General features: G+C 49.0%; 1 protein-coding gene across 1 annotated transcript in view; it reads right to left on the bottom strand.

The window, feature by feature from the left end:
- Positions 1 to 7,072: 7,072 nt before the first annotated feature.
- LOC140202293 (mitochondrial import receptor subunit TOM40 homolog) overlaps positions 7,073 to 14,540 on the bottom strand; it is a 28,805-nt gene continuing 21,337 nt past the window's right edge. Inside the window, exons 5-9 of the mRNA XM_072267189.1 lie at positions 13,729 to 13,834; positions 12,366 to 12,488; positions 9,676 to 9,752; positions 9,250 to 9,352; positions 7,073 to 7,891 (exon numbers count right to left, since the gene is read on the bottom strand). Of these exons, the coding sequence (XP_072123290.1) occupies positions 7,752 to 7,891; positions 9,250 to 9,352; positions 9,676 to 9,752; positions 12,366 to 12,488; positions 13,729 to 13,834 (549 nt within the window). The 3' untranslated portion in view covers positions 7,073 to 7,751. The remainder of the gene's footprint in view (positions 7,892 to 9,249; positions 9,353 to 9,675; positions 9,753 to 12,365; positions 12,489 to 13,728; positions 13,835 to 14,540) is intronic.

Raw genomic sequence — 14,540 nt, 5'->3', positions numbered from 1 at the left:
AGAATGGAGGGATATGGATATTGTGTAGACAGGGGGGATTAGTGTGTTACACACGTGAATGTGTGGGAATGGAGGGATATGGACATTGTGGAGACACAAGGGATTAGTGTATCAGACACACGGGATTAGTGTATCAGACACACACATGAATGTGTGGGAATGGAGGGATGTGGAGATTGTGCAGACAGAGGGGATTAGTGTGTCAGACACACACATGAATGTGTGGGGAATGGAGGGATGTGGACATTGTGTAGACAGAGGGGATTAGTGTGTTAGAAACACACATGAATGTGTGGGGAATGGAGGGATATGGACATTGTGTAGACAGAGGGGATTAGTGTGTCAGACACACACATGAATGTGTGGGGAATGGAGGGATATGGACATTGTGTAGACAGAGGGGATTAGTGTGTCAGACACACACATGAATGTGTGAGGAATGGAGGGATATGGACATTGTGTAGACAGAGGGGATTAGTGTGTCAGACACACACATGAATGTGTGCAGAATGGAGGGATATGGATATTGTGTAGACAGGGGATTAGTGTGTTAAACACCTGTATGTGTGGGCAATGGAGGGATGTGAACATTGTGCAGACAGAGGGGATTAGTGTGTCAGACACACAGATGAATGTGTGGGGAATGGAGGGATATGGAGATTGTGTCGACACGGGATTAGTGTGTCAGACACACACGAGTGTGTGGGGAACGGAGGGATGTGGACATTGTGTAGACAGAGGGGATTAGTGTGTCAGACACACACGTGAATGTGTGGGAACGGAGGGATATGGACATTGTGTAGACAGAGGGGATGAATGTGTCAGACACACACATGAATGAGTGGAGAATGGAGGGATATGGACATTGTGTACAGACGGGGGATTAGCGTGTCAGACACACATGAATGTGTGGGGAATGGATGGATATGGACATTACATAGAGAGGATCAGGGTGTCACACACACACATGAATGTGTGGGGAATGCAGGGATATGGACATTGTGTAGACAGAGGGGATGAGTGTGTCAGACACACACATGAATGTGTGCGGAATGGAGGCATACGGATATTGTGTAGACAGGGGATTAGTGTGTTAAACACGTGTATGTGTGGGGAATGGAGGGATGTGGACATTGTGCAGACAGAGGGGATTAGTGTGTCAGACACAGACGTGAATGTGTGGGAACGGAGGGATATGGACATTGTGTCGACAGAGGGGATTAGTGTGTCAGACACACACATGAACGTGTGGGGAATGGAGGGATGTGGACATTGTGTAGACAGAGGGGATTAATGTGTCAGACACACACATGAATGTGTGGGGAATGGAGGGAAATGGACATTGTGTGGACACAGGGGATTAGTGTGTTAGACATACACATGAATGTGTGGGGAATGGAGGGATATGGACATTGTGTAGACAGAGGGGATTAGTGGGTCAGACAAACACATGAATGTGTGCTGAATGGAGGGATACGGATATTGTGTAGACAGGGGATTAGTGTGTTAAACACCTGTATGTGTGGGGAATGGAGGGATGTGGACATTGTGCAGACAGAGGGGATTAGTGTGTCAGACACACACGTGAATGTGTGGGGAATGGAGGGATGTGGACATTGCGTACACACAGGGGATTAGTGGGTCAGACACACACATGAATGTGTGGGGAATGGAGGGATGTGGGCATTGTGTAGACAGAGGGGATTAATGTGTTACACACATGAATGTGTGGGAATGGTGGGACATGGACATTCTGTAGACAGAAGGGATGTGTGTGTTAGACACAGACATGAATGTGTGGGGAATGGATGGATATGGACATTACATAGACAGAGAGGATCAGGGTGTCAGACACACACATGAATGCGTGGGGGATGGAGGGATACGGACATTATGTAGACAGAGAGGATGAGGGTGTCACACACACACATGAATGTGTGGGGAATGCAGGGATATGGACATTATGTAGACAGAGGGGATTAGTGTGTCAGACACACGTGAATGTGTGGGGATTGGAGTGATATGGACATTGTGCAGACAGAGGGGATTAGTGTGTTAGACGCACAGATGAATGTGTGGAGAATGGAGGGATATGGATATTGTGTAGAAAGGGGGGATTAGTGTGTTATGCACGTGAATGTGTGGGAATGGCGGGACATGGACATTCTGTAGACAGAGGGGATTAGTGTGTCAGACACACACGTGAATGTGTGGGGAATGGAGGGATGTGGGCATTGTGTAGACAGAGGGGATTAGTGTGTCAGACACACACATGAATGTGTGGGGAATGGAGGGATATGGATATTGTGTAGACACGGGATTAGTGTGTCAGACACACACATGAGTGTGTGGGGAATGGAGGGATGTGGACATTGTGTGGACAGAGGGGATTAGTGTGTCAGACACACACAAAATGTGTGAGTAATGGAGGGATATGGACATTGTGTGGACAGAGGGGATTAGTGTGTCAGACACAAACATGAATGTGTGGGGAATGGAGGGATAAGGACATTGTGTAGACACAGGGGATTAGTGTGTCAGACACACACATGAATGTGTGGGGAATGGAGGGATACGGACATTGTGTGGACAGAGGGGATTAGTGTGTCAGACACACACATGAATGTGTGCGGAATGGAGGGATACGGATTTTGTGTAGACAGGGGATTAGTGTGTTAAACACCTGTATGTGTGGGGAATGGAGGGATGTGGACATTGTGCAGACAGAGGGGATTAGTGTGTCAGACACACACGTGAATGTGTGGGGAATGGAGGGATGTGGACATTGTGCTCACACAGGGGATTAGTGTGTCAGACACACACATGAATGTGTGGGGAATGGAGGGATGTGGGCATTGTGTGGACAGAGGGGATTAGTGTGTTAGACACACACATGAATGTGCGAGGAATGGAGGGATATGGACATTGTGTAGACAGAGGGGATTAGTGTGTCAGACACACACGTGAATGTGTGGGGAATGGAGGGATGTGGACATTGTGCAGACAGGGGATTAGTGTGTCAGACACACACGTGAATGTGTGGGGAATGGAGGGATGTGGACATTGTGTAGACACAGGGGATTAGTGTGTCAGACACAGACATGAATGTGTGGGGAATGGAGGGATGTGGGCATTGTGTAGACAGAGGGGATTAGTGTGTCAGACACACACATGAATGTGTGGGGAATGGAGGGATATGGACATTGTGTAGACAGAGGGGATTAGTGTGTCAGACACACACATGAATGTGTGCGGAATGGAGGGATACGGATATTGTGTAGACAGGGGATTAGTGTGTTAAACACCTGTATGTGTGGGGAATGGAGGGATGTGGACATTGTGCAGACAGAGGGGATTAGTGTGTCAAACACACACATGAATGTGTGAGGAATGGAGGGATATGGACATTGTGTAGACAGGGGATTAGTGTGTTAGACACACATGAATGTGTGGGGAATGGAGGGATATGCACATTGTGTAGACAGAGGGATTAGTGTGTTAGTCACACACATGAATGTGTGGGGAATGAAGGGATATGGAGATTGTGTGTACAGAGGGATTAGTGTGTCAGACACACACATCAATGTGTGGGGAATGGAGGGATGTGGACATTGTGTAGACACGGGATTAGTGTGTCAGACACACACATGAGTGTGTGGGGAATGGAGGGATATGGACATTGTGTAGACACGGGATTAGTGTGTCAGACACACACATGAGTGTGTGGGGAATGGATGGATATGGATATTACATAGACAGAGAGAATCAGGGTGTCAGAGAAACACATGAATGTGTGGGGAATGGAGGGATATGGACATTATGTGGACAGAGAGGATTAGGGTGTCACACACACACATGAATGTGTGGGGAATGGAGGGATATGGACATTGTGTAGACAGAGGGGATTAGTGTGTCAGACACACGTGAATGTGTGGGGAATGGAGGGATGTGGACATTCTGTAGACAGAGGAATTAGTGTGTCAGACACACACATGAATGTGTGGGGAAAGGAGGGATATGGACATAATGTAGGCAGAGGGGATTAGTGTGTCAGACACACACAGGAATTATAGACCTGTTAGCCTGACACCGGTGGTGGGGAAAATGCTAGTCAGTTATCAAAGATGTGATAACAGCACATTTGGAAAGCGGTGAAATCATCGGATAAAGTCAGCATGGATTTGTGAAAAGAAAATCATGTCTGACGAATCTCTGAATTTTTTGAGGATGTTACTAGTAGAGTGGATAGGGGAGAAACAGTGGACGTGGTACATTTGGATTTTCAAAATGCTTTTGCCAAGGTCCCACACAGATTACTGTGCAAACTTAAAGCACCCGGTAGGTATTGATGTGGATAGAGAATTGGTTGGCAGCCAGAAAGCAAATAGTGGGAATAAATGGGACCTTTTCAGAATGGCAGGCAGTGACTAGTGGGGTACCGCAAGGCTCAGTGCTGGGACCCCAGTTGTTTACAATATATATTAATGACTTAGACGAGGGAATTAAATGCAGCATCTCCAAGTTTGCGGATGACACGAAGCTGGGTGGCAGTGTTAGCTGTGAGGAGGATGCTAAGAGAATGCAGGGTGACATGGATAGGTTAGGTGAGTGGGCAAGTTCATGGCAGATGCAATTTAATGTGGATAAATATGAGGTTATCCACTTTGGTGGCAAGAACAGGAAAACAGATTATTATCTGACTGGTGGCCGATTAGGAAAAGGGGAGTTGCAACGAGACCTGGGTGTCATTATACACCAGTCATTGAAAGTGGGCATGCAGGTACAGCAGGCGGTGAAAAAGGTGAATGGTATGCTGGCATTTATAGCGAGAGGATTCGAGTACAGGAGCAGGGAGGTACTACTGCAGTTGTACAAGGCCTTGGTGAGACCACACCTGGAGTATTGTGTGCAGTTTTGGTCCCCTAATCTGAGGAAAGACATCCTTGCCATAGAGGGAGTACAAAGAAGGTTCACCAGATTCATTCCTGGGATGGCAGGACTTTCCTATGATGAAAGACTGGATCGACTAGGCTTATACTCGCTGGAATTTAGAAGATTGAGGGGGGAACTTATTGAAATGTATAAAATTCTAAAGGGATTGGACAGGCTTATGCAGGAAGATTGTTCCCGATGTTGGGGAAGTCCAGAACGAGGGGTCACAGTTTAAGGATAAAGGGGAAGCCTTTTAGGACCAAGAAGAGGAAAAACTTCTTCACACAGAGTGTGGTGAATCTGTGGAATTCTCTGCCACAGGAAACAGTTGAGGCCAGTTCATTGGCTATTTAAGAGGGAGTTAGATATGGCCCTTGTGGCTAAAGGGATCAGGGGGTATGGAGGGAAGGCAGGTATAGGGTACTGAGATGGATGATCAGCCATGGTCATACTGAATGGCGGTGCAGGCTCAAAGGGCCGAATGGCCTACTCCTGCACCTATTTTCTATGAATGTGTGGGGAACGGAGGGATATGGACATTGTGTAGACAGGGGGGATTAGTGTGTCAGACACACACATGAATGTGTGAGGAATGGAGGGATATGGACATTGTGTAGACAGAGGGGATTAGTGTGTCAGACACACACATGAATGCGTGGGGAATGGAGGGATATGGACATTGTGTAGACAGAGGGGATTAGTGTGTTAGACACACACATGAATGCGTGGGGAATGGAGGGATGTGGACATTGTGTCGACAGAGGGTAATTAGTTTAGTTCACCGTTCAACAACTTATTGAATCAGCTCTATTCCTATGCTGTTCTATGTAAATGGCCTTTCATTAGAAGGAAATGTCACTCACCTCAAATATCCCTACAGTCCTCCCGGTCTGTTACCCTCTAAGCCCCTCGCACTTAAGTGCCCCCCCCTCCACACCCCCGCTGTGATCTCTCCAACTCCCATCTGTGCTGTGCTTGCAATTCCCCAGACGGCATTTATCTTCCTTTGCTGGTTTTGGCGATGGTGATCGAGGTGAAGGGGAAGCAGGGGAGAGGTCAGACAATCACGAGCAGACGGAGTGCTGGGTGGTGGATCAGACACGGGTTTCTGCAGAGTGAAGTCATGTGTGGTGAGCGGGAGGGGGGGGTGGGTGGAGGCATGCCTGCATGTTGAAGCAATAACTTCACTGGATAATCACAGCGTCTGTTCCGTCTCTGTCCTCTCCCTCCCTCCCTCCCCCACTTCCTGTGCCGCAGCCTCACCTTACCCCTACCCTCTATTTTTATGTCCTCTGTGGGCGCTGCACTGCGGGAGAGATGGAGCTGCAGGAGGGGCTGTTGGAGTAGTCTGGACAAGTGACTGGGGCAGGTTCAGCAGACCGTGCACACCGCAGCCACCGTTTATGGGGGTGGTTGGTGAACCAGTCGAACTCCTAGAGTGTTGTAAGAGCTCCCTGGAAGTCGGGAGTGTCCCATCACACTCCTGACCTATAGGTGGAGGACAGATAATGTGGCGGGTGTGGAGTGTATGGACATACTCCACCTAGGTAATTGTGAAGCGTCCCATCACACTCCTGACCGGTAGATGCTGCAACGCTGCAGGAGGAGGATGTTTCGAAAGGGACTGGGGGGATTCTGATTGAGCGGGATACTCTGTCATGGATAGTGGTGAGGGTGTGAGATATTTGGAGGCAGTGGGGGTGGAGGAATACAGAGTTTGTGCTGTGTCAGTGGGTCAGAAACCAGGGGGAGGCAGGGAAGCTGGAGGTTAATAAAGAGCAAAACAACAGGTCTGTTGTTGTATGGAGAGGCCAGGCAGGCTGCCAGCGAGGGGATGTTGTGTAATCATAGCGGCATACCACACAGATGGGCAGCTTGCCAATTCACAGCCCAGGCTGCTGCTGCTGAAAACAGCTGGTTACACAATCGCTGGCTGCAGCCTTCCAGAACTGGATGCAGCCCAGCAGCCCCAGATACCATGCCAATCCTGTCACTGGGTTCTACACACCGGCAAGAATGGAAAACCGGAAGAGGGGAACGAGGGTGGGAATGAGTCCCAACACCCAGAACAGAGATTACTTCCAGGAGGGAGTGCCACATTGGGGAGGACGATGAACACAGACAGACAGAGACACGGGTGTGTATGGCAGACACCCAGTCCTGGGTCCTGGGTCCTGTGGCTCCATTTGGTTTATTAACAGAGTAAATGCACAATCTCGTTTGCAAAAAAAACGAAAGAGGAACATGTCTGGTGTGGGTTACGTTATGAAACATGATTTCCATGCACACGTCCCTGCAGTGACAGGGCCACACTCTGTACATTGGCCGCTGTGGGGGGGAAGTCAGAGAGAAGGCCCAGGAGAGCAGAGGCCACCACCTCTTGGGACCTGGTAAGACTGGGGAACCGTTTGTTAAAAGGAAGAGGAGGGTAGACCACACTCAGAAATGGGATATCTCCTCACAGGGGGAAAGAAGGAGGGAGAGGGGGAGGGATTGAACAAGAACAAGTGAATTCAAACCAAGAGAGCACCCCAGGATTTAACACACCCCACAGATGAGTGGGATGGAGGGGTGGAGCTGTCTCTCCCACCTCCCTCTGCCTCCCCCCACAACCCAAGGTTCTGAGAAACCAACTTCAGTCGCACCTCTAGGGGATGACAGGAGAGACCTTACATCCCCGGCCCCCACTCCTCTGTCCCCCGCACTGGACCACTGACGACGGGACCCTTGGAAAACAAGGTCTCTGTACATTCCAGTAAAATATAAAAACGTCCATTGTTTCCCTCCTCGTCTGCGTGCGGCGGGTGGGGGTCCCAGGACTAGCCAATCGTCAGACCGAAGCCACACTGGAACTTGTTCTTCCTGTGGTTGAGGAAGGCTCCCAGAGCTAGTGTCAGGGGCAGGGGCACCAATTTCTTCTCCAAGGTGGCACCTACCACCCAGTTACTGTCCAAGGAACCTGCAGGCACACAGTTTGGAGGGGAGGGTAGAAGAGAAAAGAATTAAGTGTGCCTTATTCCATTAACTCTACCCCACATCAGGTCACTACTTGAAGTACAGACGACCCACCCCACAGGCCCCTGCTCTCCACACAGTGCACTGTGCTCTTAGAAATCAGCCTGTGCTCGTGGATCTATTTACTTACTTAGTGATACAGCTCAGAGTAGGTCCTCCTGCTGCATCACAACCCCACAACCCTGAGTTAACCCTAACTTAATCTTAGCATGATTAATTTACCCAGTACGTCTTTGGACTGTGGGAGGTACTCCCCCTTTCAGGGACAAATCCTAGCCTCCACTGTGGAAACTCCCTCTGGATCCACAATACGGTGCTGATGGAACTGCTTGGGAACGGGTGCTGGGGGGAGTTTGAAGGGGGTGGAAATTTTCTTAACGAAGGCCAGGATCAGTCAAGAACAGAATGGGATGGAGTTTAGAGGAGCCAGGATCATTTTGGAACACTGAGAGGAGGTTGAACTGAGGACCACAAAACAATGGGAAACCAGGATAAATGGGAAGTTCTCTTTCCTGATACAGAAGAAGCAAAGTTCAACTGGGGGAGGGGTGGAAAAGCATGCGCCTGGAGGGGGGGGGTTGGGTGGACAGTTGGAATGGGGGGGGAGAGAAGAGAGAGAGAGAGAGAGAGAGAGAGACAGACACACACACACACACACAGTGCTGGGAAGTCTAGAATGGATGGGATGGACTGAACAGCCAAAGCATTCATAGAAACTGGTTGTCAGCTCATCGAATCACCTGGAGGGTGGGAGAGAGGATGGGGGTGGTGATAAGGGGTGGGGGAGCAGCTGAGGAGGATGGGAGGAGTGTGTCCTGGAAGGGCAGAGTCTGCACCATTGGCCTCTCACTCAAACTCATCTAACATTAGGTACTTAGCCATTCCTGTTTGTCACTAAACCAACCATGTTTTGTCATCTGACTTACGATGCTCCCAGACTTCCTCGCTCCACAAACTGCAAAGTGTTTACAGCTCTCCCTGCCATTTCAGATCCCCTGTGCCACAGTATTCCTGTACAGTGCTTCTCCCTGTCATGTCCATGTACATTTCCAAGTGTACATCGCAACTCACAGTGAAATGTGTCATCACCCCCCAAGGATGTGCTGAGGGAAGCTTGCAAGTGTCACCACACATTCCAACACCAACTCTCTGGACACCTCCCTCAGACATGGGAGATCAGAATTCAACAAGTCACTACCCTCCCTCAGATACACTAAAAAGAAACCACGACCTGAGACATTGCTGTTTCCTACCACGATAAATTTACTCCTCCCCTCTCCACACCCTCTGTCCATCACCCACCTTTAAACAGTAGGTTGGCCTTTGGTAAGTCCAGCTGGTAGCCAAAGGTGACATTGGTTTCCTGCATGCGGAGACTGGCCTCTAGCTCCACGCCCACCTGTAACTGGGAGTGGAAAGAGGACAGTGATTTAGGGACAGCCTCGGACATCCTGAATCCCCTGAAGTTACAGACTGAGGGGCGTGGGCTCCCAATGTAGCTTCTCCCTGACACTGGAGAGGCACAGTCGGCGCGAGGGGAAAGCAGCGATGTCCAGTGTGTAGCCTTAGGAATAGCAAGATCCCACAGAATGTCACTGACCCAGGAAGTCTCTGGAGGTTGTCATGGGGTGAGGGGCTGATTACCACCAACACCCCTCCCAGTTTGTCACCGTCTGGAGACAACACGGCGCACCCTGCTCATGCCCCAACCGCAGCATACCCTGTTACCTGCTCGTTAGCTTTGTGGTAGTACGTAGCATGTCCTCCTGCTGGGTTGAGGGTCAGTGTCCCAATCCAGTTACTGCCTGTGGGAGAGGCCAAGGGTCACTGGTCAGACAGGGTCACTGAATACACCCATCCCCATCTGTCACCCCCCCCGCCCACTACATTCCTCCCCATGTGACCTGTACACCCCTCCACATCAGTCAGCCCCCACCCACCCTACCAGTTTAATCCCCTTCAGACCCTACACGCCCTCCTCGTCTCAGCGATTCCCTCTGGCCCCTGCATCCATTCTTTCTCAGCTGGTAGCCTCCATTGGCTCCAGTAAAACGACACCACCACCTACTGGCTGCTGGTGGAATTGCTGCCTGGACAACATCCAGCCAGTGAGCCTCACCACCTCTATACAGTCAATGACCTTTCCCTCACTCCACTCTTTAACAAGGGAGGGAGGCAAAAGACTGAAAATTATAGGTCAACAAACCCGACTTCATTGTTTGGCAAGAGTCCATCATTCTGGATGAGATTTTGGGGTACTTGGAAGCAAGTAGACATGATTTTCTTAAGGGAAAATCTTGCCTGACAAATTAGGCAGGGGCAGTGTTGGTACAGGTCCACAATCCCTTATCCAAAATTTTGAAATCCAAAAAGCTCCGAAAACCAAAGTTTTTTGCCAACAGCTGACGTCACTCAGGTGTGACGTGGCAGCACTAGCAGAGGCCGCCAGACGTCAGTTGTGGCTCAGCGCTCGTACTGGTTACACGTGCATTTGCTGTTCGCCGATATTTTGCGTTCACTGTTGACTTTGTGTTTAAAATGAAAATGTCAAAAAGAGCTACAGATGGGTAACAATGAGAAAAAGAGAAGGAAGCATCAATAACGAAGAAAGTGGAGTTATTGCAGAAGCTTGATCATGATGTGCCTGTGCAGCACCTTACTGAAGAATATGGTGTCAGAACGACCACTGTATATGATTTAAAGAAACAGAAAGACAAGTTACTGAAGTTTTATAGTGACAGTGACGTTCTACATTTATTCCAATAAGTCATTTACCATGTGTTTAATTCGGTTATTTTGAAGCTGTATATTTTTATGTTTTATTGAATTTTTTTCTTGTCATTTTTCCCTAAACAATACAGTAAAACAACTATTTACATAGCATTTACATTGCATTAGGTATTATAAGTAATCTAGTGATGATTTAAAATATATGGGAGGAGGTGTGTGGGTCTGGAGTTCTGCTGGGTCCTAAAATCCACTGCACGGAGACAGGTTAAATAAGGCACTTGAGCATACGATTTTTTTGGTATCCGCGGCCGGGGGGGTCCCGGAACCAATAAGGAGGGATTCTGAAATCTGAAAAATTCTGAATTCTGAAATGCAACTGGCCCCAAGGATTTCAGACAAGGGACTGTGGACATGTACTTTTTTTTCATGTTATTTGTCAATGATTTGGGTGACTTTGGGGACAATACAAAGATAGGTGGAGAGGAACACACACAAAATGCTGGAGGAACTCGGCAGGCTTGGCAGCATCTATGGAAAAGTGTAAACAATCAATCTTTCAGGCGGAGACCTTTCATCAGGACTGAAAGAAGAGTCCTATCCTGATGAAGGGTCTCGGCCCGAAACATCGACTATACTTTTTTCCATAGATACTGCCTGGCCTGCTCAGTTCCTCCAGCATTTTGTGTGTATTGCTTGGATTTCCAGCATCTGCAGACTTTCTCTGTAGGTGGAGGGACAGCTGGTGTTAAGAAATCAGGGAGTGTGCAGGAGGATTAGGAGAAAGTGTCAGATGGAATACAGTATAGGGAAGTGTATGGTCATGCACTTTGATATAAGAAATAAAGGTGTAGACTATCTTCTAATAGACATAAAATACAGAGGTGCAATGGGACTTGGGAGTTCTCATGGAAGACTCCTTAAAGGTTAACTTGCAGGTTGAGTCGGTGGTAAGGAAGGCAAATGCAATGCTGGCATTAATTTCGAGAGCTCTAGAATATAAAAGCAAGGATGTAATGCTGAAGCTTTACAAGTCATTGGCCAGATCACATTTGGGAGTCTTGTGATCAGTTTTGGGTTCCAAATCGAAGGAAAGATGTGCAAGTATTGGAGATGGTCCAGAGGAAGTTCACGAGAATGATTCCAAGAATGAAAGGGTTAAAACATGAGGCGCATTTGAAGGCTCTCAGTCTATGCTTGGAGTTTAGAAGACCTTGGGTGGGAGGGGGATCTCACTGATACTTATTCAATTTCAAAAGGCCTAATAGAGTGGACGGGCAGAGGATGTTTCCTATAGTGGGAGAAACTGGGACCAGGGGGTACAGCCTCAGAATAGAGGGACATCCCTTTAGAACAGAGATGAGGTATTCCTTTAGCGACTGGGTTGTGAAACACACACTGCTGTGGAGCCCAAGTCATTGTGTATTTTTAAAGTAGAAGTTGATAGGTTCTTGATTAGTCAGAGCGTCAAAGGTAACGGGAGAAGGCAAGAGAATGGAATTGAGAGGGTTAATAAGTCAACAATGATGGAATGGAGCAGCAAACTCAATGGGCCAAATGGCCTAATTCTGCTTTAATGTCTTATGGTCACTGTCGGAGAGGATTCAAGCGAGAGGAAACCCCTTCCTCACCTCTCATTGAAACAGTTAAACCCGAACCCAGGACTCTCTGACCCTTCTCTCCAAACGTACCTGTGTACCGACCGGCAACTGACATCACCGCCCCTTCCTCACCGGGTCGACGATGGTAAACTAACTCGGCCCCGAGTGCCAGGCGAGGAGTAATACTCTGCAGAAAGTGTGCCACCACGATCCCTGCAGGGACACCACTGCTTAATGAAGGTAGACAGCATGCGCAGGGCCTTACATGTAGATGGGATGTCCAGTTACAGTACCGGTGGGGACAGGTCTGTCACTGTGTAACACAGTGGTACAGTACCGGTGGGGACGGGTCTGTCACTCTGTAACACAGTGGTACAGTACCGGTGGGGACAGGTCTGTCACTCTGTAACACAGTGGTACAGTACTGGTGGGGACAGGTCTGTCACTCTGTAACACCAGGGTACAGTACCGGTGGGGACGGGTCTGTCACTCTGTAACACAGTGGTACAGTACTGGTGGGGACAGGTCTGTCACTCTGTAACACCAGGGTACAGTACCGGTGGGGACGGGTCTGTCACTCTGTAACACAGTGGTACAGTACCGGTGGGGACAGGTCTGTCACTCTGTAACACAGTGGTACAGTACTGGTGGGGACAGGTCTGTCACTGTGTAACACCAGGGTACAGTACCGGTGGGGACAGGTCTGTCACTCTGTAACACAGTGGTACAGTACCGGTGGGGACAGGTCTGTCACTCTGTAACACAGTGGTACAGTACCGGTGGGGACAGGTCTGTCACTGTGTAACACCAGGGTACAGTACCGGTGGGGACGGGTCTGTCACTCTGTAACACAGTGGTACAGTACGGGTGGGGACGGGTCTGCCACTGTGTAACACCAGGGTACAGTACCGGTGGGGACAGGTCTGTCACTCTGTAACACAGTGGTACAGTACGGGTGGGGATGGGTCTGCCACTGTGTAACACCAGGGTACAGTACCAGTGGGGACGGGTCTGTCACTGTGTAACACCAGGGTACAATACTGGTGGGGATGGGTCTGTCACTGTGTAACACCAGGGTACAGTACCAGTGGGGACAGGTTTGTCACTGTGTAACACCAGGGTACAGTACTGGTGGGGATGGGTCTGTCACTGTATAACACCAGGGTACAGTACTGGTGGGGACGGGTCTGTCACTGTATAACACCAGGGTACAGTACTGGTAGGGATGGGTCTGTCACTGTGTAACACAGTGGTACAGTACAAGTGGAGCAAATTCTGTCACTGTATAACACTGGGGTACAGTACCAGTGGGGATGGGTCTCTCACTGAGTAATATCAGGGTACAGGTCTGTCACTGTCTAACACCGGGTATTGTACTAGTGGGGATGGGATAAATTTTGCGTCCTATGCAGAAGGTTCCAGGGCAGACAAACAAATACAGATTGCGACTCACCTGAGCCAAGGAGAATATCAGGGTTCCCAAGGGTTAGTGTTGCTGTGTAATCCTCACCCCGATACTCTGAGTCCACCTGCCAGTTAATGAACTTCGACTGTTGCGTCTGTAGAAGAAAAAAATGTGGGATCAAATCCAATGTAAATCTTTCACACCATCCAATCAGACACTCCCAGGATCAAACAGAGTAAAACTCCCATCACACTGTCCCTCACATACTCCCTGGGTCAGACACAGAGTGAAGCTCTCTCCACACCGTCCCATCACCCAATCCCAGGGTGAGATTCAGAGTGAAGCTCCTTCCATGGCCTGTGGTCAATTGCTTTGAGATGTTGAGGCCCTTATTAGGGTCTCTGAAATTAAATTCTGGACATCCTTCAAAGCCACACTGTTGATTTCAGTCATGTGATGTGCAGAGGAGAAGGTCGTCCAGAGTATTTCCTAGTCATTGCGTTCCTAGGCCTGGTCAAGGTGACCATTCACAGGTCCGGGTGACAGGCAGTGAAGGCTTCTACTGAATCCTCTGGGGGTGGACAGCAACACAGATGCAGTAGAAGCATTCCCACACAGGCCCAGAGCGGAGTTTGAAAAAGCCAGCCTCTATAAAAGAGAGGTACCGTCTAGCGGACCAACCAGAATCAGAGTGGTAAGGCTTTGGCGAGGTAAGGAGGCGAATTTACTTCTCATTTAACTCTTGAAAAGGCATTATGCTTTCAGCACCAGTGTTATGTTCTGGATGGCAATGTGGGATTCCCAGCAGACTTCCAGCCTCCCCAGTGGCTACATCTGCACCAGGTACATCGAGATGCAGC

The sequence above is a fragment of the Mobula birostris genome, chromosome 8, assembly GCF_030028105.1.
Source record: "Mobula birostris isolate sMobBir1 chromosome 8, sMobBir1.hap1, whole genome shotgun sequence".
NCBI classification, from domain to species: Eukaryota; Metazoa; Chordata; class Chondrichthyes; order Myliobatiformes; family Myliobatidae; genus Mobula; species Mobula birostris.
Note: the sequence above shows the minus strand (reverse complement) of the source record. Positions and strands in the feature narration are given on the sequence as shown.